Below are 25,822 nucleotides of genomic sequence, written 5' to 3'. Positions count from 1 at the left end.
TACACAGAGGGCACACAGGGGGGAGAGAGAGCACGGGGAGAACTTAGACATAATGGGCAGGGGAAACATGGAATAAAACATAAGGAGAGACGAGGGCTCACAGATACACAGAGGGGCACACAGGGGGTAAAAGCCATGAAGGGAAAACACTTAGGGAACAACACAACAGGGCAACTCAGAAAACATGGCCTAAATAAGGAACAAAATACAAACATACAAGAAAACTAAGAACACTGGGCCAACATGGCCCAGGACCATGACACAGGCGAGGGGCTGTTACCAAAGAGATGCACCCGCATCCTGTAATCCACGACGTCAGAGGTAGGGTCATTGTCTCTATACCACAGGAAGCGGAGAAAATCCCGGTGGTCTTCTTTCACGATGAAGCACTGGAACATGTGCTCGATGTCGGCGGTGATCGCAACCTGTTCCTTCCTAAACCTCATAAGAACACCTAGTAGGCTGTTATTAAGATCGGGACCACTGAGTAAGACGTCGTTGAGCGATACTCCCTCATAGGATGCACTGCTGTCGAAGACCACACAGAGCTTGTCCGGCTTCCGGGGGTGGTACACGCCGAACAGGGGCAAGTACCAACGCTCCTGACCGGGTTGCAAGGGAGGGGCAGCTTCTGCGTGCGCCTTCTTGAGCATCTTCTCCATAAACTCTAGGAAGTCGGCTTTCATCCGTGGTCGTTTTTCCAGTGAGCGCCAAAGTGAGACGAGGCATTCGAGAGCCTGTTTCCTGTTGTTAGGGAGTCACTGCCTCGGTGACCTAAACAGCAAAGGTGCGACCCAACTGTTGGAGCTGTCTTGGCAACACTCGGCTTCCATTATCCTTAGAAACTCCAAATCTTCCCTGGATGGAGCAAGTTTGTGGTCGTTGGGAGTGCGAGCGAAGACGGTTTGCCCCAAATTGTCTCCGATTAGCGTCGTCGGGGTTCGCGCTGGATGATGTTGATAGTCACGTGCTTGTTCGAACACCTCTGTCACTTTGATCTGGTTGTTACATGGCTGGAAATGGCTTGTACGACCGTTCCCTAGAACGGCCGTTTTGTAGCTTCTCACCTCCGGTGGTCTGTGAGCACCTCCGAGGCACACGTCCCCAACGATGACCCATCCCAGGTCAAGCCTTTGGGCGAAGGGAGCATCTCCTGGGCCGCTTATTTGCTCTCGGACCTTGTGGACCCGTAAGATATCTCTGCCCAGTAAGAGAAGAATGCTGGCGTCTGGGTCCGGAGGTGGTATCTTGTCAGCGATGCGTTTTAGGTGGGTATGATGATAGGCCGCACCGGGGGTGGGAATCTCCGCGCGGATGTTGGGAATTTGGTTACACTCGAGGAGTGTAGGCAGAGAGATACTCAGTTTCTCGTCCAATGGCTCTACGGTGTAGCCGCTGGCTCTCCTTCCTGATGTCTCCGTACGTCCCGCGCAGGTCTTTAGTGTGTATGAGTACGAGCGCCCGGAGAGCTTGAAGGCTTCGAAGAACTCTACCGCGCGAGGGAGCGATTACTCTGCTCATCCAATATAGCGTACATTCTCTTGGCTTCCTCTCTTCGTCCGTTTGGGAACACCCTGACGAGACAGATCTTAGCACACGCTCTAGCACTCAGACCTTCCCCACATACCTGTGTGCACGTTGCGTTGACCTCCTGGTTATCAGCTTTGTCCTCCCCCCCGCTATCCTCTGAGATGGAGGGGAACGATTTAGATTTCCAGGTAGGTGGATGAGGGTGGAGGGCTGTCACATGGGCAGCGCTACCACACTCGGTGCATGTTATCTTGGCTGTGCAGTTCTTTGCAAAGTGTTCCGTTGACGAGCAACAGCGAAAGCAGACGTAGTGTTCTTTCAGAAGCTGTTTGCGATCGTCTAAGCTCTTCTCACGGAAACCTCTGCATTTCCTCAGAGGATGGGGTTTTTGTGCAGGGGGCAATGTTTATTCGGGTCAATGCGTTCCCTGCTTTCCTTAGACTCGAACTTGGCAGTGCCTGAGACTTGTGTTTTGTGGGTGTGAACGGACGTCTTCGTGGGCCTTTCCCATTTATTCGTTCTCTCGGTTGGGGGGCTTGGCGTGAAGAGGTTGAAACTTGGGTCGGTACGTGCTTTCGCCTCGGTGCGGATAAAGTTCGCCAGCACGGAGAAAGGTGGGAAGCTGACGAAATGCTCTTGTTTGTATCTCGTCCCGTGGTATAGCCACTTTTCTTGTATGCTGTATGGAAGTTTCTCGATGATGGGCTTAATTCCTGTGGAGGTATCCAAGTACAACATGCCCGCGAGGTAGCCATCTTCTTTAGCGGCTTGTAGCTCTGACAACAGGTCAGCTAGATCCCGGAGTCTCTGTGGCTCTTTTGGCGTGAGCTTTGGGAAGCTTTCTAGTTTGCTGAACAGAGTTTGTTCGACGGCTTCTGGGGAGCCATATAGTTCGTCGAGGCGCCCCCATGCTGAGCACAGTCCAATAGTTGGATTCCTGATGTTGACCGTTTTTATTCTTCTTACCTGCTCTGTTGACTCCTTTCCCAGGTGTCTGGTTAGGAGGTCGAGTTCTTCTGCAGCAGACAGGTCTAGATTGGCAATGGCGTTCTGGAACGATGTTTTCCAGGCCCAATAGTTTATTGGCTGGTCGTCATATGCGGTGAGACCTGAAGTCACCAAGTGGTTACGAGCGAGATATTTGATGAGGTCAGTGGTTGTAGAATGGTCGTAATCACCTCCATAGAGTGTCCCGTGGACGGGCTGATGCGTGGGAAACGTAGAATCTCATTTGGGGTTCTGCTGTAGGAGTGGAGTTGGAGGGGGATAGAAGGGTGACTTGGAGCTCTGTCGTGTTGGTGCGTCGCTTCTCCAAGGGCCCTGAAGAGCTTGGTGTGGCGTAATAGCAGCAGGAGCGGCAGCTTGGGTCTGAGCCGCGTTATGCGGTTGAGTGACTGGCTGAGAAGGGGGAAGGTTATTTTCTGTAGCCGATAGACCTTTGGCGCTCAGGCTGGCCTGTTCGGAGACAAAGGCGGCTACGCGCTGGTCTTTGACAGACTGGCGGACCAGGCTGTTAACTTCGCTGCGTACTTCGAGACCCATATCCTGCAGACCAGCTACTAGGGAGTTCGCCTCAGCAACGGCGGCATCCCTTTCCTTTTCATCGATTAGTGCGTCAAGGCTGGCTTGAATACGTGCTTGCTCCACTTTAAGCTCGATTTCCCTCTTTGAATGTGCCGCTCTAGCTTGCGCGGCTTCAGCCTTTGCTTTTGCCATGGCAATGGCTATGCTAATTTTTGAGCCAGACGACGTGCCGGATGAGCGACTGCTCCCTGAGCGCGCACTTTCTGACTGGCTGTCTCCAATTCCTTTGTCAGCATTGCTACGTTGTGACATTGCGTGCCGTTGGGTCTCCGGTATCGGGAGATGTAGGCTGCGGCGAAGTTTTCCGAGGCTATACTGGAGGCTGCTTATCTCTTGGTAATGAGTAGTTCCGTACAGCGGCGATCCTCGTATCCCTATTAGCTGCGTTGCAGTCTTTTCACTATAATGGGCTAATTTTCCATTCAGCTTAAACACTCCCAAAATATCTCCAGGACTCAGACGATTGGATTCCAGGAGTTTTTACTGGGCACTTTTTGTGAAACTGTAACACAATACAATGAAATACATGAGACGTATTATAGGTAAAATAAGCTCAAAACATCTGGCTAATTATCGTAGCTTGACAGCCTAGCCGAGTAGCTTATATAGGTAAATGGCCTGTATTTATATAGCGCTTTACTAGTCCCTAAGGACCCCAAAGCGCTTTACATATCCAGTCATCCACCCATTCACGCACACATTCACACACTGGTGATGGCAAGCTACATTGTAGCCACAGCCACCCTGGGGCGCACTGACAGAGGCGAGGCTGCCGGACACTGGCGCCACCGGGCCCTCTGACTACCACCAGTAGGCAACGGGTGAAGTGTCTTGCCCAAGGACACAACGACCGAGACTGTCCAAGCCAGGGCTCGAACCGGCAACCTTCCAATTACAAGGCGAACTCCCAACTCTTGAGCCACGATCGCCCCTATATAGGACACAATATAGGACACAATAACGCTAGCCGAATAACAGACAACAGTTCAAAACACTTCACCGCTTAGGTATACAAAATAGATTATACTCACAGACTATGCCTTAGCGAAGAGAAAATGATTAACCCTGTAACAGCAGAGCTGGCGGCTGCATGAGCCCACACGCTAATATCCCGAGTCACACAGTAGATTCACTTCCTGACTCCCAGCGTACACTGCTCTCATGTTGTCATGGTTACGAAAATACACACATCGCTCTAAGCTACGATAGCAAGATAAAGAGAACACAAAGAACACATTTTTGGGGGCATAACAGAGTTACCTCCACTTCTTGTCAAGATCATAGACACACCCCAGTTTCAGAGACTACGAAAAATCAAGCAACTTGGGGGCGGTTATTATGTTTTTCCAGGAGCGTCACACAACCGCTTTGAGCACTCAGTTGGGTATGTCAACATGTTTGGAGTTACACATTTTTTGATAAATTGTTTGTTTTTTCAGTTTGTTTCATGGTGAACTGTGTGTTTTGTGATACAGAGTGGGGCATTTGGCAGGAGAGCTTGTAAAAGCTTTGAGGGCAAAACAGTTAGAGGAGCCGTCACTGAACTCAGAATCCCTCATCAATGACTGAGATGTCCTTTGTGTGCAGATTGCAGGCCTTTGCCATGACCTGGGTAAATCATACACAGTTTTTCAGTATTACATGCATTATATTGAAGATGTGAGGTGGCTCCATCATGTAGTCCATACACCCCTCCTTCAAACAAGTTGTTCTGTTTGAAAGTTGGAGGAGACTGTTTTTTCCTGGAAATTTACAAAAGTATTAATAACCAAATATAATCAAATAGATTTTTATTTGATTTTTGTCAGTGCCTGACAGGAATTTATCACAAGTCACCCAATCTGAAGTTCACACATTCAACTTTTTTTCCCCCTTCAATTCAAGGTCACGGGCCCTTTTCTCATGTCTTTGATGGAATGTTCAACCCTCAAGCAGACCCAAATGGTGAAAAATGGGAGGTAAGAAAGAAAAATATTAGTTTCAGTTTGTGTGAAATGGTTCGTAGCAGTCATTCCAAAAACTGAAACATATATAAAAATACAGAAAAAAAATGGAAATGGACCGGCAATTATTTCGCTGTTTCTCTGATCTCATTGACTACTTGAAGCACTACAAAACTTTATTTCCACACACTTTGAGCACTTTCTCTACTTTACATGGCCCATTGACAAATACATATTAACAGAATATGCACATCTTTGGATCATGTGAGAAGTACCTGGAGGAAATCCAAAGTCCATACAGAATAAATACAGGTTCACTGAGTTAGCTCCACTGTGACTGAAGACTGAAAACTTAAAACAAACTGTCTCTGTCCAAAGTTAGGAAAATCTGAGCCTCTGTAAAAGAAACTGAAGAATACTAATTTAGATGGATGTAAAAGCAAAAAACAAAATCATATTGGTGCAGGCAGGTGGTGAAAAGAAGAACAGTAAATCTCTCCTTTTGTTACTGCTGTCAATATTTTGCATCTATTATGATGGGGCTTTTATTTGTTTAAATAAAATTTAATTAATAAATTTGCCAAGTAACATTAGCTACAGCAGTTCCACTAAATGGTAAATTAACAATGAACATGCATTTCACAGGTTAGGTCAGACCTGTTGGCTTTGTAAAAGGAATTGTGACTGTTACATTTGAAATTTGAAATGCATATAAATGTTGTTTGATTACTTATTACCTGAGAAGTTAACCTGTGTTTTTGTTTATTTGTTTTGGGGGGGTGGAGGGGGGGTCCACTTTGAATCTGTGATCATTAAAATGCTTGTCTTTGTGTTCTTGCAGCATGAGGATGCCTCTATATTAATGTTTGATCACCTAGTGGATGACAATAAACTGACGCCAGTGATGAATGAGTACGGACTGATAACAGAAGGTGACAATGAGAATGACCTGGTGTTTATCAAGGAGATGATTAAAGGATCTGTGAAGAACAATTCACCTCTGAATGAGGTATCAATCGTTTTTTTGTGTGAATGTTTTGAAATCAGTCAGGATTATTCCTGGAAAAAACTGTGCCTAATGTTATTATTCTGGCTTCGTCTCCACAGCAGTTGTATAAAGGTCGAAACAATGAAAAATCCTTTCTCTATGAAATTGTGGCAAACAAACAAAATGGAATAGATGTGGACAAGTTTGACTACTTTGCAAGGTGAAGCTTGCTATCCAGTAAAACTGTCCTCTTTTAACTTGTATTGCTAAATTTCTCTGTATCAGTTCCTGTTGAGCATCAACAATATTCAATAATGTTTGTTTTACTACACGATATGAAGAATCTCAGGAATACTTTGAACCTCTTTGTGGGGGGAATGGTTGTTTTTTGAAATCCACATCTTCTCACTCCTATTTCAGGGATTGCCACCACCTGAACAACTTTGACCATCGACGCTTTATCGTATTTGCCAGAGTGTGTAATGTGGACGGGCAGTTGCACATTTGTTCTAGAGACAAGGTGCTGACCTGTTTTTTTTTTTATTAATTTTGAAAAGAGCGAGCTATTTATCTCATTATCTGTGACTAAACTATAGGCATGCTTTCAACAGGAAATGGCAAATCTGTATGACATGTTCCACACAAGAAACTCTCTCCACAGAAGAGCCTACCAGCACAGAGTAAAAATGGCAGTAGAGATTATGTGAGTACCTGTAGTTCAGGTGTCAGTACTACACAACATTTAATTTGTCTACTGTCTCACCTAAAACTGACATGTTGGCCATTTTTATTCAGGATTAAAGACGCTCTCTTAAAAGCAGATCAGGATCCACACTTCCAAATTAAATCCTCAGAAGGGAAGACGTGCTGTCTCTCCGAAGCTAAAAAGCACAAGGAGGCATACACCAAGCTGACAGGTAGAGGATTTGAAGTGTGGTGTTTAAAATTAACTACTCATTTAACTTTTAAAACATCTGAAGTTGTCTATACATGCACTTTATTTGTTCTGTTTGCTCTGTAGATGAAGTGATTGAACAAATACTCCACTATGGTGCTTGTTCTTCCACCCCTTCCTCTCTGGAGGAGGCAGCACAGATTATACAGAGGATAATGTGTCGAGATTTGTACCAGCTTGTGGGTGAAATAAAGGTCTGCCGTTAGATTTTCATGTGTTTGTATTACAAGTTCACTATTGACAGCTGAAGATGTTTTCTTATCTACAATTTCTAAACCTGACATTATGAATATGCAGTCATGGCCAAAAAGTTTTGACAATGGAACAAGTTTTTCATGTGCATGGCTGCAAAAAACGTTTAGCAACAATAAATTTTTGTTGCTAATGTTGCTTGATGAAAGGGATTTCAATACATAGTCTTTAATAGTTATTCAGTAAACCTCTCTTATTAGCCCAGTTTAATCTCCATGTTTATTCCCTGTTGTTGTTGTTAATAAAATCAACCTACCGTAATATAAAGCCTGGTGTCAGCACGTGATATGTGACTGACTTTTCTGACATTGCCTTTTCACACATGCCCTAACAGGAGCTAGACAGGTATACACTACTACTACTTTCTGAGTATTTTTTTCTATGTGTGAACTAAAACACCAAGCTGTAGATTTAAATATTTTAAAGTCTTGGAAGACCTAAGAAAGTCTTGAATTTAGGAATCTAAGAAAAGTCCAGTTTCAAACAGAAAAAAAATTGAAAATTGAGAAACACGTGGAAGGAGTGTAATGTAAAGGTTCTCTTACTGTTACCAATAATGAACAAATCTCTGTCTTCTCACTCCAATTTTTCTGACTTTCTCAGCTCAAGACAAAAGACCAAGAGAAAGCAGAGGTAAGAATGAGAATTCATTATAAAACAAGATTAACATATCAATAATAAGATAAAGGCTCAGGTTCTCTCTTCCTTACTTCAGGACGTGACTAAACGTTTAAAAACAGAACTGACTAAAGTCATTCCTAAGGATGGAAAACAGGATGAAAACGACAACTTTGAAGTTAAAGTGAGTTTTTAATTTAATTGCCTTCAATAAGTCTTTTCTTAATATCTTGGATTTTGTTAATAATCATTTGTTTCAAAAGACGTTGCGAACCTCCAATGAGCCATTATTTACATGTGAATATAAACACCAGCTTCTCTGTCACACTTCTCATTTAGGTTGCCAAATTTGACTATGGAAAGAAAAATGAAGACCCGATCCGTAACTATACATATTTCTACAGCAAGTTTAACCCTACCATTGGATTCAAGATCAAGCCAGAAGAGGTCAGAATCACAGTGCATATATAGGGCAACTTTCTGCTGCATATTTTGTCATTTTTATGTCACTGTCCTTGTTGTCAGGTATCCAATCTTCTCCCAGAATGCTTTTCTGAGAAGCATATTAGGGTTTACTGGAAGAGACGTAATGATAAGCATCTGGAAGATGCAAAGAAGTGCTTCGAGGCTGTGAAAAAGGTATTAATATTAGAGTCCTAATTACAAATTACAGATTTATAACTTTGCCTTTTTGGTTGTACTAATGAACTTTATATAAATACAGGAGGTGGAGGAGAATTAGAGTGACGTCAAAAAAGCAACACCAGGAGACGCCCAGTGAATCTGAAGATGTTAAACATTCAGACACTAAGTTTTAATGATACTGCAGAGATTCTGAAACAGGAATTTAAATCATAAAAGTTAAGTACTTTGTCTATTTTACAATATCTTCTTTTTGTTTTTTGTCTTTTATTTTAACTAAGTGGTTTAGTTTGGAAATGAAATATAACCAATATATTTACATAGTGAATGATTTGTAAATCTTCCACATCTCCAGTTGATATGGTTTTGTGGTTAGCAAGGCTTTTTTACTTTCTTCAATATGTATCAATGTGAAGTAAGAACCTAAAATCTAAAACAAGTCATGTATTGAATAAACTATATATCACGCAATTTTCACTATTATATTATATCATATAGCTCAGCTCTGATCAATATATGGTTAAGACAAGCATTGGGTATTCTTGTGAGTTTTGACTGTGTGAAAATTTATTCTTTATTATGTAATGGGTCTCTAAATGAAAACCTACCAAAGGTTAATTGAAACTTTTAGCTGTTTTACTGTTTAGATGTGTTTGTTGATTTCTGGTCTATTCAAAATAAAAGCTCCTTTTCTCTTTCTGTTGAATCATTTTGAAGTTACACCAAAAGAAGACATTTTGATATAATGCTATATTTATAAAAGTGTATATTGACTTCCCATACATACAACGATGGAAAAAAGGTAAACATTTTAGTTTACCTTACTTTCCTAATTTAAAGGCCATTTATTTCCCATTTTATGGGGCATTTTCTCCTATCAATAACAGATGATAAACTGGTATTAAAAAGATCATCCAAGGCTGAGCCAAAGGAGGGAGGTTGCAGGAATTAGGCTGGGGAAGAAGCACTGATGCTATCAGGCTAGAAATGCACCTATTCTTAACAGCTACATATTCAGCTAAGTGTTTTAACATCAGTCTACAATGTGGCAGGGTGTTGGAGTGGGCACCAGGTATTTATGACAACAGCTGATTAACAACAGCTGGTGACTTGAAGGTCCACACCTTACTACTGCAAACAAGCATCTACAGGCAGAACATACAGGAAGTAAAAGGTGAGGGACAGAGTGCACAGCCAGATACTAGAAAACTGAGGTAGAGCTTTAAGACATGTCCAAGCATGTGGTTTATATTTATGATTTTTGAGAAAATAACACTAAATCAAATTACTGATGGTGAATAGGAACAAGTTCAAGGTATAATGGATGACTAAAAATCCAGCAGCAGGTTTACAGTTTACATTTATCAGAGTGAATTGCAAGCACCAAAACTGATGGTAGAATTGATTCAAATGGGGTTATCATTAGTACATTAGTATCATTAGATATAGTTATAAGAAATTAGAGAAAAAAATTATAACTATGCAAATATTTATTTTACTTGTTTTATAAACCATTCAATTAATTAATCAAAGTAAATAGAATAAAATTGCTACACTTGTATTTTAAATATTTAAAGAACAGAGCAGACTACTATACAGTGTTGTTTGATCCGTGTGCTTTACCGCATAGCGTCCATGATAATGACCGTCTCTCCTTGACAGCTCCGACGTTTTTAATCGATATGAAGTTACTGTACATAACACCGCCTTTTTTACGCGTTTACGTCACCGAGTCACTTTATGTCAAGCCTATTCAAATGGCGGCCCGCGGGCCAAATGCGACCCAGAAGCAACCTGCGAGTGGCCCTGCCTGTTGTCCTGGCAGAAACACAGAGAAAACGCAAAAAATTTATTCATTAATTAATTTAAAAAATTTTAAAAATTCCTACAGCGTAGTGTAGACTGTGAATGCAACACTCCTAGCAGCCTAGCAATATTTAACCCACAATGCACCGTGATGTAAACATATTAAACAATCATTGTAATATATGATGCGACAACAGCATGTCTTTCTCACTCCTAAAGCGCAAAATGAAACTGACAATGAAAACTGTCGGTTTAACCCTGCCTGGACTGACAAATGCTTATTCATTTTACCGAGTTTAATAATCTTACAACCGGAGTTGTACTACCATGGTGAGGGTCCTGTACAGCCCAAGAGAGAGCTGCAGCATCTTCCCTTCCTGCTTCTTGGCGAAGAAAAAAAGACCTTTCACAGATTCTGAAACGGTGAAATACTGCATGCTGGCCGTGGTGGATGCGGTGAAAAGTGATGAATAAATTAAAGTAAGTGTGACATCTGCTATTAAAAACGTACCCCTGTAGGACAGTTCAAATATTCGTAGAGTTGAAGTTCTGGCGTCAGACGAATTTGAAATGCTGTTAGATGACCTGAAGAAAACTGATGTAATGTCTATAGCAGGAGATCACTGACAGAACTGATAATGCACAGTTGTGCGTATATGTCCGTTTTTTGGATGGGAAATTGCTCGGCTTACTACCATTAGAGGGACACAGAGCTGGCGAAATAATGTTTGAGAAGATTTCAGCTCTTTTTGAGGAAAATGGTTTGGATATGAAGCGTGTCTGTATACTTGTGACGGATGGGACTCCATCCATGGCAGGAAAAGTGAGTGGTCAGCGAAATATTTATTTTAATTTGAAAGGGAATTATCAAAATGTTTTTTTTGTTATTATTATTATTATTTCAAATGTGCAAAAAATAGTTTAGTTATGGCCCCCTTTTTTAAATGGACTTTTTGGTGTGCATTTGTGAGGTCACCAGATTTACAGGGGAAAAGGAATAAAAAAATTACTTGTTTTTCAATACAGTTGTGTGGGTTTGAAATTGATCATGATCTGCTGCTTACTGGCTTCAAAAAAAATATCTGGCCCAGATAAATTCCTCGGTTTGAAAATCTGGCCCAACTAACTTCGTAGTTGAATAGCCATGCTCGCTTCATCGCAATTTGCTCCGCCCCCTACTTGTCATCCAAGTACTTGGCACGTGCATCAAGCTGTCTGCAAGTAGCGAGTTATAGACCGGAAGCAGAATGTGTTGCATATTTTTTAAATACGTATCAAGATCTTCTTCATTTATTTAATTATTAACCAATACTTTAGCAGTACTCTTTATAAGGGATTATTGATCTATAAAATTTAACAGGGAATTAGTGAGCGTATCAGAAAAACAGGAATAAAATTGTTGTTGTTTTTTCAGTCATCTTTAGTCATTGGATACTTTTATAATTCAACATCATAATCTTTGGTGTATAAGTGTCTGAGTTACGGGCTTCTGGTTTTGTTTTGTATTCAGAGTCTGCTGTCATAAAGACCCAGAACTTTATGGAAATACTTTTTGAGGTAAACACAGATATGTCAGGCTCAAAAGTGGCCCAAATGTGCCATTCCTATAAGTCAAACTTGACCCTGAGTGATATTCTCGATTCGGGTCAATATTAGGTCAGCTACAAGTCTGCCGTACAGTACAAGCCAGATGTCAGAGATATCAGGTGTTTTATAACATTTGTCTCCAAAAGTTGATTCTGTTCATCTGGACGTAGCGTTTTGTGGGAGAAACGTTTCGTCACTCATCCAAGTGACTTCTTCAGTCTCAGCTGACTGCAGGTTTCCCCAATCTCAGTGGTTGTTGATCAATGGTCATGAGAATTTGCATAATTAAGATTAAGGAACTGACCTCCCAGCCCATTGTTCCTTCAGTGGGCTGGTTTCAGTCATTATGCAAATGTACTGTTTATAAGATTGGGGAAACCTGCAGTCAGCTGAAGAAGTCACTTGGATGAGTGATGAAACGCTACGTCCAGATGAACAGAATCAACTTTTGGAGATTTACTTACGTGGATGACTGAGCATGCATCAAGACCTTCTAACATTTGGTTATAGCAGACCCAGATGGCACTTGCCATCACATATACCAAACCCAGTTCATAACTTCTGGGCCTCATGTGGAGAACACCATAGACTTTTAGCCCAAATAACAATTTAGCAGTGCCATTACTGATCAGTCAGTAATAAAAAAAAAATAGCCCAGATTAGATGGGGGATGGAAATGTGGAACGATAATAGTTTTTGGGGGGATCTTTGCTTTTGGTTATGCCACCCAAAAAGCAGGGCGTTAAGATGGGTTTTATGCTGCAATGTCCCATTAAAATGGCATACTGAAAACATTATTTGGACACACAAATGTTGTTTTCACATGAAGAGCAATTTAAAAAATCCCTATAGCTGAGCATAATATAATTTATCTTTAAAAGAAAACAATGAGTCATAACGTCTTGGTCGGTCAGCCATGTGAAAAAACAGTCTTATTTTGAAAGGAATCCCCGGAAGCGCTGTTAGTGTTTCGCTATGTTTTGTGGCTCCCTGGGGAAAGTCAAAACCCCGGCATTTTTCACTTCTCTCGTGTCTTCTCTGCACAGTTGTCAGATCAGCTGCAGTAGTCGACGGGAGAACGGCTATCGGCTATAATTTGTCGTGCCTTAACTTGCGCATCTAAAGCGAAAAGGTGCCAGTTTGTTAGCTCACCATGGAGAACCGAAAGCGACCATTAGCAGCGGTTTCAAGCCCAGACGATAGCTTCAAAACGCCGGAAAAGAAAGTGTCAGTGGTCCGGGTGTCGGATTCGGACTACACGCAGTGGGGAGTGGAGGAAATGTGCCGGTACCTGCGAAGAGAAGGTCTTGGAGAATGGGTGGACACATTCAAGGGTTGGTTTTCTGCTTTTGCTATCTTAAATTAGGCGCTCGAAGCTAAATGTTATTAGCGCTAATCTGCGGACTTCTGTTTTTATTGTAACATCTAAGCTTACATTGAAACTGTTGTGTTATACAGCACAAAAAATCACAGGTGTCGGGCTTCGGGATCTCAGGGATGCTGACCTGGAGAAGATTGGCGTAAAGTAAGTGCGTCCTCTGTAAAACATGGGTTGGGCGTGTGGACTGGGGGAAGTCTGGTGTCCTGCCAAAAAGCAATTTCCGGTTTCTTTGCCAGAAAACGATTACCAATATTTAAACCACTGTAAACGACACGCTGAACTGTAAGCTGTCACATACATACGTACATGCATACATTTTGACTCAGAGAGAGCATCCCTGTCACAGGGTACAAGCTGACTTTTACATATCTTTCATGTCATTGAGATTTAAAATGTCTCTTTCAAAAGCGATCTGGCTGACAGGGCTGTATAAATTGCAAGAAATAAAACAAAGCACGTATATTAATATATTTAAAAGTACTGGGTTGGATTACCGTGTGGAACTTAAAGTAGGTACAATAATTCAGTCATAACAAAACTTGCAAAAATGGTAATTTCAATATTTTCATATAACCCTTCGTAAATCTTCTTACTACAGGCTATTTATCAATATAGTCAAAGTTATTGGACCTAAAACAAATGCATAGAAACATCAGCAATCAGTTTGTGTCACAGGTGGTTAACCCATTAAAGAGAGCAGCGCACACCTGTAGTGTCAAAGAAGGGCAATTTGGTGTGTATGTACAGCACCCATTAAAAAAAAACACCAGAGCCAGGCTCAGGGAGGAGCAGCCATTTGCTGCGGTATAACTAAGGTATGATTCAGGATCACCTGATCCAGGCAGAACTATGAGCTTTATCAAGTCTCATCTTAAAAGAAGAGACTGAGAAGAGTGTGTGTTTTCTGAACCCAAAGTGGAACTGGTTCCACAGGTGAGAACTCAAAAACTGAATTCCTAGCCTCCCGTTCTGCTTCTGTTTTCACAGCAACCTGGTGGACTAGTTTTTCAGCATCACTCTAACACAGGACGTTTCTAATTTTATCAATATTACGCAAGACATTTTATGCATCTCACCAGATATTCCTGCAACTTTTTCACTTTTATTTCTACCTCTTCTTTTTCTATTTTATTCTTCCAAGGTGTCTGGGTGACCGTCTGCGGATCCTAAACAGCCTCAGGAAGCTGTGGCAGATTGAAACTGAGCCAAGCAAGGTAACAGTTGTTTCACTGTTTTGTGCGCTTTCAAGGCTGTGGAGATAAGTAACGCACAATTTGGGAAACGGAAACGTGGAGCACTGCAACCCTGATTTGGATAAGCTGTTAGGAAATGTGGCATAACACCACCACAGTCTCTGAATGAAAGACATTCTCTGTCCTCACTGGCAGAAGGACCTACCTGATAGTTCTACTAAGAAAAATTTAGAACTTTTTAAATTAACCAAATTCCTGTCACTCTGCAGCCATATTGATAACACCTCTTTTGCCATTTTTTCAGGCAGGAAATGTTAAGAATTAATTGCTGTATTTCAGTCAAACCATAAAAGATTAAAATTGAACATGTGTGCTGAAAACAGGGTTTCAGAAAGTCTTTTTGGTTCTGGAAGTCATCTACATTTGGATTATATAAATATATCCATTGGTAATCATAAGGTTTTTTTGTCTGATTGTTCACACTACAAATAAAATGTGACAGCAAACGCGCTCTAGTGTGAACCGTTCACGACCCTCAAAGCGGCCCGCATGCGCAAAAGAAGACGTCACACACAACGTGTTCTGTTTACACCCAGACCAACAGTATTGTTTGACTGATGGCCCTTAATATAAAGACTTGTTTCAGACTTTACGTTTCCCAATTTTGCTTTAAGTTATAAAGTTATTTTGTTATTTACATATGGCCTAATAATCATCCTTATTGCTGTTTTAGAGGAGCGGTGCTTAGGATAGTTGGGGATTTCTGTCAGAATCTGCAGATTATACAGTACAAATAAAATGTTCACGTTTCTCCAACGTTGTCTTCCCAACAGTTTCACTGACATCTACACTGGATGGCCAGGAAGCGTTCACGATGTCTTCTCCAGCGCTGATAATTGGCGTCTGTCTTGTGTCAGTGACGTAAAAGACGGATTTAATGGGACATGACCATTCAAACAGCAGTCGCTTTCTAAAACATCAGATATGTATCAGATTCAGCACCACATACAAAAGTGACCCAGATCGGATTTGAAAATATCGGATGTGTGCTGTTCACACTGTCATACCATGATCAGATATGGGTCCCATAGGGTCAAAAAAGTCAGATTTGATGCGCTTTCGCCTGCAGTGTGAACGTAGCCATAGAAATGTTTGCCAACATTTCCACTGAAGTGTAAACTGAGCATATTTGCACACTGTGTTGAATATACTGTATGTACGGCCACATAAATGTCTTTTGTGGTGGTATACTCATACTGTTTGTTATTGTTTGTGCTTCCAGGTGTTTAACGATCCTATCCACGGGCATGTGGCGTTACACCCGCTTCTCATCAAAATCATCGACACACCTCAGTTCCAAAGATTGCGAAACATCAAGCAGCTAGGAGGGACCTACTTTGTCTTTCCCGGAGCGTCCCACAACCGATTCGAACATTCGCTTGGGTATGTTTTTAGTTCAACAGACTGTTTATTGAGAAGTGTTAAACTGATCTTGTTTTGCTGTTAACTACACATAAAGCTGTAAAATCATACCGAAGAGCATATCCTTCTCTCTAATATAATAGTATTAGAGTTTTATCACAGGTCACACAGAAAAATTAGCTCCAAGTTTATTTTACAGTGACAAACAACCTATTCAGCCCTGCCTGCCTCATGGCTAATAACAGCTTTCTGTTATACTGGCAAATATGGGTATGGCAGAAAATAAGTGGAATAACAACACACAAAGTCAACATTTCAATGACTGTGAAACATAGATGTGTTGCACATTTTTAAACCTTGCCAACCTTTTTTTTTTTCTTTCTTCAGATAAACTCATTGCTTGAAACACCTGAAATTGCTAAACTAAAAGTGAAATTTATCACATAATCAAGTTTCACTGTGTATCTTGTTTGAAATTAGCGATTTTGTTTTGTCCTGGCACAGTGTGGGTTACTTGGCTGGACGGCTTGTAAAAGCTCTAAACGAGAGGCAGCCGGAGCTCCTTATCTCTCGCAGAGACATCTTGTGCGTGCAGATCGCTGGGCTGTGCCACGACCTGGGTAAGTGGTGTTATAAAAGAAACTTATTAAAACGTGTCACATGATACTGATGTAAATTAAAATGGACTAAAGGCAATTTGCTCAACCAATGCTGCGTTTACCGTGATTACTTACTGGGTCTCAGCACAAGTTAAAATAAAAGTGAAGCTGTGTTATTTTATTCTTATCATCTGTTTACCAGACCGCAGTGGAGCAAAGTTAACACAAACACATTATGTACTTTTCCCTTCCTAGGACATGGGCCATTTTCCCACATGTTCGATGGTGTGTTCATCCCCAAAGCACGTCCTGGTATAACCTGGAAGGTACTGAACTCTGTGGCACAAATGTTAAATGAAAACAGCAGTTAAGGAGAACACACAAGGTCGCATACAGGGCCGCATACAGGGCAGTATCAGCCACACAGGGAGTCGCAGTAGTTCAGCACCACTTTATTCTGAGTAACCCAAAATAAAAATATATAATTACATATTTTTGTAGCTCCACTTTTTCTCAGTAGCAGCGTGGAGCCTCTCAATGTCCTCAGTTTCATTTTCCCTGAAACTACTCTTGCATTGTTGACATGTTGTTTTCTTGAGGTTTTAGCTGCTGCAGTGAGTCTTAATAAAACTGTTTGGCAAACAAAGAAATGAGAATCAGCACCAGTGAGTCACATCTACAACCTACTTGCCAGAACTTGCATTTAAGCATGCAAGAAAAAATACTTTTTTTTTCAAAAGCCATCATACTTGACCTGAAGTCCTGAAGCTAGTTATAATTTCTAAAGGAAATAATGTTTCTGTTTCTGAGTTGTTTAAAATTAGGAAGTTACTGCTTTAACAAGATGTTTTTAAAAATAAAACCACACTGGATCTGACTTTTTCCAGACAGATGATGACTACTGTCTGGAAAACAGGCGATCTTTGTTGTGGCTCTTTTGGGAAGTTACAGGAAAAGCCTCGAGTTGTCTAAGTCATCTCACTTTGGAGGATAATGAAGCTTGAGTGCTATTGTGTAAATAATTTCACTGCTACCTAAAGACATCCAGCTAATGTTAACATTTAATTGGTGATGTAGGCTTTTAAAATGCCTACCTGCTCAACTCCCTTCATTCTATCGATAGTTGAAACTGTTTTTTAAAATCAAATCATAGTTCTGAAAATTATTTCCACTTGACTTTACAGTGAAGATCAATTTGCAGCAGTTGCTGGCGATTTTTGTTTACAGAAGCTCTTTATTGGCAATTATAACAACTGCGGGTCAAGACCTAAGCACAAAGCATTATTTGATTTGAAACTTTCTCAGTTAATGGCAAAGATAGCGATTGTAGTGTTCAGACTGATAAGGAGAGCTGATAAGAACACTAAGCACACGGTCATTGTGTACGTTATGACCACAGGCATGCTGTCTGGCAAACGTGAAAGATAAGACGAGCTTTCACGGTTGTTTCCTGTCATGTTTATTCTGAAGTCAGCACTTTCAAGTCACTGATAGTTCAATCTACTGTGTATCTCCCAGCATGAGACTGCCTCTCTCTCCATGTTTGACTACCTGGTGGAGGCCAACGGGCTGAGGCCTGTGATGGAGGAGCACGGGCTGGTGCTGCCTGAGGACCTGGACTTCATTAAGGAGCAGATTGCTGGACCATTAGACAAAACAGCAGCTAAGGGCAAAAAGGTACCTATCAGTTATTCCTGAATGGAACATGTCAGTAACTTCAACGCTCCACTGTCGGATATGTGATTTCTGTATGAAGTAAACCAGGATTTAGAGCCCTGCTTTAAATCTACACTTTAGTCTGTATGTATATTTACACGCTGGTGTGTGTGTCTGCAATGCATTGTTATACCATCACAGGTGAAACTGTGTCTTTATGTTGAGACTTCTGTTAGAGTTTCTCTATATTGGGCACATCAGACTACAGTGTAGGCTGAAGGTTTAGACTAATCCAAAATCTTCAGGTTCAAAAAAACCTTGTTGAAGTTTAGTTTTTTATATTTAACCTTAACTTTTTTTTCTTAGATTCTTTAGATGAATTTACTTTGAAAATGTAATTATTGAAAGACAATTGGAAAGTCTCCTTTAGCATAAAGTGCAAGTTTATTAGGTTAACCATTAACCTGATTTGGTGCCATCACATTAATTGTGAACTTAAACAACTTTTATACAGTGTGTGTGTGTGTGTGTGGGGGGGGGGGGTTTGTTTTCTTTCCCCTAATGTTTTCCTTTGGTTGTTTGTTGTTTTTTTTTGTCTGCTTGTATATTTTTTTTGCATTTGTTTTTGACACTATAAAAACCCAGCAGCTGGAAATTGAGGCAGATAACTGCCCTGTTTAATCACACTTCTGATATTATCAATCATCTCCACAGTGGCCGTATAAAGGCCGTCAAAAAGACAAGTCCTTCCTCTACGAAATCGTGGCCAACAAAAGGAATGGCATTGACGTAGATAAGTGGGACTATTTTGCAAGGTGGGGCTTATTGAGTTAGTGTTTTGTTTTAAAATGATTTCCCAGTTTGTATATTTTCTATTAGATTTAATTACCTATCTCCCTTATGTTTCTCTTTCTCCATCTTAACTCAGGGACTGTTACCACCTGGGCATCAATAACAACTTTGATTATAGCCGCTTCCTAAACTTTGCCAGGGTGTGTGAGGTGGACGGGCAGAAGCACATCTGCACTCGAGACAAGGTGCTAGATTTTGTTGCATCTGTTTGCTTACTTTAAGCAGCAGTTTGAGTTTTAAAAGATATTTGGTCACTAAAATACATCCACTCCCTTCAACAGGAAGTGGGAAATCTATATGACATGTTCCACACCAGGAACTGTCTTCACAGAAGAGCCTACCAGCACAAAGTGTGCAACATCATAGAGACTATGTGAGTAGCTGATCCCTCTAATAGTTTTGCTTTGCTTCATGCTTTATATTCTCTAACTGTACACAGCAAAATGTCCTCACATGTAAAAATCTGTTGGACATGTTTCTCCAGGATCACAGAGGCTTTTTTAAAAGCAGACCCACACCTTCAGTTTGAAGGTACAGATGGGAAGATGTTCACGCTCTCCACAGCCATTGATGACATGGTGGCCTACACCAAGCTGACAGGTGTGTATGAAGGGGTGTTGTTAGCTTATATTTGTAGTGCATCAGGACAAAAAACGAGGCGAGGTCAAGACTTCATCCCATCAAAAACTATCTGTATAAAAGAAAATTTAATTTCTTTTTCAGTCAAAACCTGTAACTTTCAAACTTGTGTTTCAAGTGACAGTATAGTAAAGGTGTTTATCGATATTGATAATCCAAGAAAATTCTGCTAAATTAAACATGATCAGTATTTATTACTTGTGCTTGTCATTACTTGTTAATAATCTGCAGAACTAGCTGGCTTCTTTTAAGTGTGCACCTGCAGGTTTAGTGACTACCGAGTTTTGGCAAACCCTCAGTAAATATTTTTATTCTCTCAGACAACCTTGATCTGTTTGTGCACTGTGTTAACTGCCTCTGTGATTAATGGTGAACTTGTGGAAATACCAGTTTGGTTTAAAGAACCTCGCTTTTAATATATGGAGAAAAAAAGAAACATTATGATTGGTGTTAAGGTACAATTTCTAATCAACTAATTAACTAACTAATAAACTCCAGCCACTTATGCACTAAAATACAGTTTGTGTTGTGCTTGTCAAGTAACTCAGATGAGTAGAAAAAGACTAATTTGTGTTTCTGTGATAATCGTGTGCATGAGAGATTGAACCGTAAAGCCACATTTTTATTGAAGGATCTTTTTAAATACTGACATTTTTGGTTCTTTATTTACCTGTACCCTCTTTGTTTGCCTGGTAGATAATGTGTTTGAACAAATACTCAACTCCTCCTCCCCCGAGCTTGCAGAGGCGAAACAGATCCTGCACAACATCGTCTGCCGGCGCCTCTACAAGTGTCTGGGCCAAACTACCTCAGAAACTTCCATACTTGTCACCCAGGTATTTTTTTTTTCTTAGAGGATTTCTTATAAAAGCAAAAGAATTAGCAACAAAGCATGCAAAAAATTAAAACAACTTTGCTCAATAAAATAATACATAACAAAATAGCTCAGAAAGGTTAAAAAATTGCCTTCAAAATTGAAAGTAAAATGCAAAAGATGGCAGGGGTGTTTGAGTAAATCAGAATCCCAGTAAAAAGGAGCAGGTTTAGCACGTTTATTGGCCCGACAAGGTTCTCCCACCTTTGTTTTCTCTCAACAAACAAATTTTATAATAGAAAAAAATATTGAAAATGACGCACTTGCTTTCAGTGTTATTTGTGATTGAGCTCCAGCCTCTACTCTACACACACGCAGAGGGATGAAAAGAGGCAGCATCCAAGTGAAGTAAAAGATGAGCTGAAGTTAGTAATTAATTAAACTCCTTGTGGTTAAAAAAGCCAAAAGACTTAATTTTAAGTTCAGACTGAGCTTAAATGTGGAGGAAGGTGATCTTTTCACTTGTTTCCATTGATAATGAGCATGTTCTGCAAAGCAACAGCACAAATGATGTAAGAAGACACTAAAACAACAACCGTGTATGCAGTTTGTAACAATCTTCCTACTTTGCAGACTAACAGCAGCCGTCTTTCTGTCTCATCACTGCAGCATGCAGGGAGAAAGCATGAACTCCTCCTAATTTAACTTCCTAATTATCTTTGCACTTTGAGATGATGATGATGGTGGTGATGAGGGGACATTATGTGTCCTGAAAGTAAAGACATAATGTTTCAGTTAATACTGAAATGAACGTAATCTGACAGCTGATAACGTGAGTTGCAGTCCGAGCTTTCCCGGTTGCTTGTTTTGTGCAATCAAGAAATAAAACAAAACAACAAAACACAGAGAGATTCTCTGTTCGCCGACGCATACAGAAAAGAAAATGATCAGTACTGAAGTTTCAGCCAAATGTTGACATTTTGCAGTTCGCTAATTAAAAAATGAAATGGAAAACTCTGCCTGTTATGTTTCTGCTGTTTTGCCAAATGGATTTGATATGAGAAATTGCTCAATCTGTGGTTCTGTGTTTGTTAGTTTTTTGTTTGTTTTTTTATTTACATGCTATATATAGAATTTCAGTTATTTATAATATGTAACAAAAAAAATATGATACAATGATATATCTGTTAACTCTGCAATTTCTTGCTGTTTACAAGGAGACGATCAAGAGCTTGGAAGCTGACCTGGCCCGATCCATCCCTCAGAGCGGCACCCAGGACGTCAATCTACAGCCAGAGGACTTCGTAGTTAGTGTGAGTTTTTAATTAATGTTAATATTTATCATATAATTTGCTCATGGCCTTAAAACCGGGAGATTCTTTTTAATATGGATATGCTTTTGTTGCTTGTCATTGGATTTAGTTATATTTGGAGTCAGGGTGTTGCCTGTACTTTTGGGGCTTTAGGCTCTTCTCGATGTAATACTTTGTCTGTTTTAGGTTATTGTCATGGATTATGGGATGAAGGAGAAGAACCCCATCAACAATGTGCGTTTCTATTGCAAGAACGATGTGACTAAAGCCATCCAGATACGCAAGAATCAGGTCAGAAGTAAAGCGAGATGCGAAAAATTCAATTTTTGAATATATGAGCACGTTTCCTTTGGTTTTTCATTTATTCTTCTTTTAAAAAAAGAGTGTCTCTTTCCCTCCGCCTCTGTAATTTGTGGCTGCTGTTGTTCTTGTCAGGTGTCTAAACTTCTTCCAGAGCACTTTGTTGAGCAGCTGATCAGGGTCTACTGTAAGAAGACAGATGATAAGACTTTGGAGGCTGCCAAGAAGCACTTTGTTCAGTGGTGCATGGACAGGAACTTCTCAAAGCCTCAGGTACTGTTTATCTGCTGCACTGTAAAGAATTGCAGTTGAATGCAGCGACAGTGGTTAAAATATTGAATGGAGTCACATAATGAATAGGTCTGTGTTGTTACCTCTCTGCCACGCCTTCCAGCCTTGCAGCGGTAATGCAAGAGTCTATGTGGATTGCATGGGCTTAAGTGCTAATTGCTTTTATCCATATGTTATTATGTGTGGATAAAGGCATGTGTAACAGTTGTCCTCTCCTTGCGGCAGTTATGCAATTTATCTCCAAGTTTCGGCTGCAATTATCTGGTGCTTTAAATTCTAAAAAGAGGCCATTAGTAGCATGTTATATCTGCAGAGTGTGCAGGTAAGTTATGTTAGATTATTAGCTGATTCAGTCAAGCTATAATAGATGTTTTTAACATTTGTATCAAGTGTTTACATTCACAGACCTTTATACGTCCCACATAACTGTTTAGCTGCAACAGTGTGCTTTTTGTTTTCTGGCTTTGGGACACTGATCCAGCTCTGCACCCTCTCCAGGAAACTTGGAGAGGCATGTTCTTTGTGGACTTGGAAAAGGCTTGGTGTATCCTCCCACAGTGTGCCCTGTGGGAGTGTATATCGGGCCCATAAGGGCACAAGACTTGTTCACTGAGGGCGTAGAACTCTGTCAGACCTTCTTTTTGTCACATATTCTGTTCATCGCTCTTATGGACAGAATTTCTTGGCAGTGCCTAGAAAGTGTGTCCATAAAACACTGGAAAGCTTTCCAGTGTGGTGGCCTCAGGATGGAAGTCAGAGAGCTGCTTCTCTACTCCTCCATGACAAAAGGAGCCAATTAAAAAATAAAATTGTACACAGAACTTTTAAAAGACTGTGTGGTTTGCTTGTAGGTTAGATATAATGCCACTTCTGTTTTTTAACATAATGAACATACAGCTCATTAGCATTCGTGTTTACGAAGTATTATGTATGAATTTGAAACCGATATGCTGTTAAATCCGGAATAAGTAGCATCACTTAACAGTCGAACTCCCTCTCGTGACTTGCATATCGTTCTTTCCACTGCAGCTGGCAGCTCTTCATACACTGTACCAATAGCAAACAAAAGCCTTTTCACAAAGAATTATTATTTCCAGGGTTGGTCATGTGACTTAGAAATGTTTTGTCACATATTTGAGCTTGTGATTCCTGTAAAAAAACAAAAACAAAAAAAGTCTCCATGCTTTGAAAGGACCAAAACCTCAATTTGCATCCTGAATATTTTCCAAAAACCAATATATTCTAAAACAAACTCCCTAATTTTGTTATTCAGTATACTCAAAATGGTGATAAAGACAACCTGAAACCTTGTGGAGGGAAAACAAAGAGCACAAATAGCTGAGATGCCATCTGTGAGTTATATGGTTGGGAATTTGTGGTGCAGTTTGTACAGAAGAAGTAACAAACATGTAAATAAGGCTAAACCTGGTGACGAAATGATGAAGAGCTTGGGATTTAGCAGCTAAAAAGCCAAATATACAGACAAAAAAAATCGAGGAGAAATGTAAATACTGAGTTTACACTTGCCACGTGGCCAGAAACTGCACTATAGAGGATCTATAAAACTGCTCTGTGACTGCTAGATGATTTAGTAATCAGCTGTTTTCTAAGCAGCAGGCTGAAGTAAATAAAAGGTGCTCACAGCTGGCTCAGACCCTGAACAACCAGGCAATATTTTTCCATGTATCTATTTATACACTTGTAATTTGCAGTACCGTAGTGTAATGGCATCTCTCCATATTAGAAAGGGCAGAGGGTAAACACTAATCTTTTGTTGCTGAAGAGAAAGCAACTGTTTGACAGCACTTCCACCGGCTAACAGCAGAGAGACATTTTCTCTGTGCATTAAAGGAAGTGACAGATCGAGATATTTTAGTTTTACTTTACATCTAGTATCAGTACTAATCATATAGAACATGCTCTGAGGCCTTGTTACTTTAACATTTTTGCATAATTTAAAAAGGCATAAGTTGCTTGCTGCTCCTGTCTTTTGCTTAAAGACTATAAGTCAATGTCCTAGAAAGGAAGAATTGTCTTCCAGATCCTTCAATTCCTGCAATCACTTGTTTATTTCCACCACTTGTCTCAACATCAGTATCTTTTGTTTCTGTTCTCACGCAGGATGGAGACATAATAGCCCCAGAGCTGACTCCTCTGAAACCCAGCTGGTCGAACATCAACGAGGATAGTGAAGAGGGCGCATCCACAGAAGCAAACTGTGTCAATTTAAATGGAAAAAAGACGGCCAAAGCGAAGCTTTTCTAGTGAGAGAGGGAGATTTTACATATGGAGAAAGATCAGATGAAACAGTGTGCTATATTTTTCTGTGAGGAGTGTGCTGATGAACACAGCAAGTTGTTTTATATCAAAAAGGTTTAAAATATTCAAAAAGAGAAGAAGCATAGATGTCTTTCAGAACTTCTCAGGGTTTTTTGTTTGTTTGTGAATATGGTTTTAATTTAGACTTCTCTGGGGGGGAAATGTCTTATCATGTCATTAGATACCAAATGATGAATCAGGTCAGTTCAAATGTTACACAGACTACATTTCAGGGCAGTATATCTTATAGCTGGGATTTAGGTATTTTATTCAGCTTCAGCTAAAGTTTGAGGCTGTTTTCAGAACTCAGGCTTTCACGCACAAAATGTTACATATGAATCTGTGATGATATTTAAAGTGAGCATTTGCTTTTACTCTTGGGGTGGTTTGGAGAGTTGGTTTGACTTTTGTTTTGTGGTGTTTTATTTATTCTCCTTATTGTATCTCAGATTGCTCACTGTCATCTTCACCTCAAAGTTCAGTGAGACATTTTATTGGTAATGTGTTTGGGACGCCTTTTAAAATGATTCTTCTCTTGCCACGATATGGGGCATCAACATCAGATTTTTGCTGTGTTTAAAAATACATGTATTTTTAAAACATGCGATTTAAAACAATCAAAATGATGGAGATAATCCTGTCAAAATAAATACTTTCCTTCAACCATGTCCTTCTGTATGAAATTTTTATTGAACACTAGAGGGCAGCATGCTCCCAGTCATGGCAAGGCAAGGAGTTTAATAAGTAAATGGCAATTTTGTGGTGTGATGGATCCAGCTCAGTGTATGAGCATGCAAATCACATGTCAGATGGCTGGAGTGCAGCACCTGGGTTCAACTTCTCTCTCTATCCACACCCGTTTATTGACTAAAATTAAAGAAATAATAATTATATTTCCATACACATAGAAGCTTTATATTGTATTGAATTGAGCTCTGAGTTGTGGATGTGGCAAAAATTGTTTTGCAATATATATGTAAATGTCAGATGTTTTTAAAAAAAAAAAAAAAAAAAAAAATTAGCCCAAACTGCAAAACATTTTAAGCCAAGAGTAACAAGTTAATATTTACCAATAAAAGCAGAATAAATGTTTAAGGAAGTCTAATGTTCCCATAACTAAACTAGGTTTTGTTTGCTG

The 25,822-nt window shown here is 40.2% G+C and overlaps 2 protein-coding genes across 2 annotated transcripts; both read left to right on the top strand.

Annotated features, from left to right (window-relative positions):
• Window positions 1–4,354: 4,354 nt before the first annotated feature.
• On the top strand, window positions 4,355–9,142 carry LOC146550961 (deoxynucleoside triphosphate triphosphohydrolase SAMHD1-like). Its single transcript, XM_085259927.1, has 14 exons — window positions 4,355–4,498; window positions 4,590–4,726; window positions 4,999–5,072; window positions 5,899–6,066; window positions 6,165–6,265; window positions 6,466–6,565; window positions 6,657–6,748; window positions 6,841–6,962; window positions 7,067–7,194; window positions 7,856–7,885; window positions 7,968–8,054; window positions 8,210–8,317; window positions 8,396–8,509; window positions 8,595–9,142. The coding sequence occupies exons 3-14, from the start codon at window positions 5,031–5,033 to the stop codon at window positions 8,610–8,612; spliced, it is 1,110 nt and encodes a 369-aa protein (XP_085116053.1). The 5' UTR covers window positions 4,355–4,498; window positions 4,590–4,726; window positions 4,999–5,030; the 3' UTR covers window positions 8,613–9,142.
• Window positions 9,143–12,883: 3,741 nt separating this feature from the next.
• LOC146550960 (deoxynucleoside triphosphate triphosphohydrolase SAMHD1-like) lies at window positions 12,884–25,352 on the top strand. The gene is made up of 16 exons (XM_085260186.1): window positions 12,884–13,239; window positions 13,364–13,430; window positions 14,428–14,500; window positions 15,762–15,922; window positions 16,406–16,521; window positions 16,756–16,826; window positions 18,019–18,177; window positions 18,871–18,971; window positions 19,085–19,193; window positions 19,290–19,381; window positions 19,493–19,608; window positions 20,344–20,483; window positions 21,679–21,774; window positions 21,961–22,065; window positions 22,210–22,347; window positions 24,487–25,352. The coding sequence occupies exons 1-16, from the start codon at window positions 13,059–13,061 to the stop codon at window positions 24,628–24,630; spliced, it is 1,869 nt and encodes a 622-aa protein (XP_085116312.1). The 5' UTR covers window positions 12,884–13,058; the 3' UTR covers window positions 24,631–25,352.
• The last annotated feature ends 470 nt before the right edge of the window (window positions 25,353–25,822 follow it).

The sequence above is a fragment of the Mchenga conophoros genome, linkage group LG20 (genome assembly GCF_057382185.1).
Source record: "Mchenga conophoros isolate Kocher_MC1m ecotype Shallow Benthic linkage group LG20, M_conophoros_male_GT1.1, whole genome shotgun sequence".
Taxonomy (NCBI): domain Eukaryota; kingdom Metazoa; phylum Chordata; class Actinopteri; order Cichliformes; family Cichlidae; genus Mchenga; species Mchenga conophoros.
The sequence above is the reverse complement of the archived record's forward strand: the minus strand, read 5'-3'. Positions and strand labels throughout refer to the sequence as shown.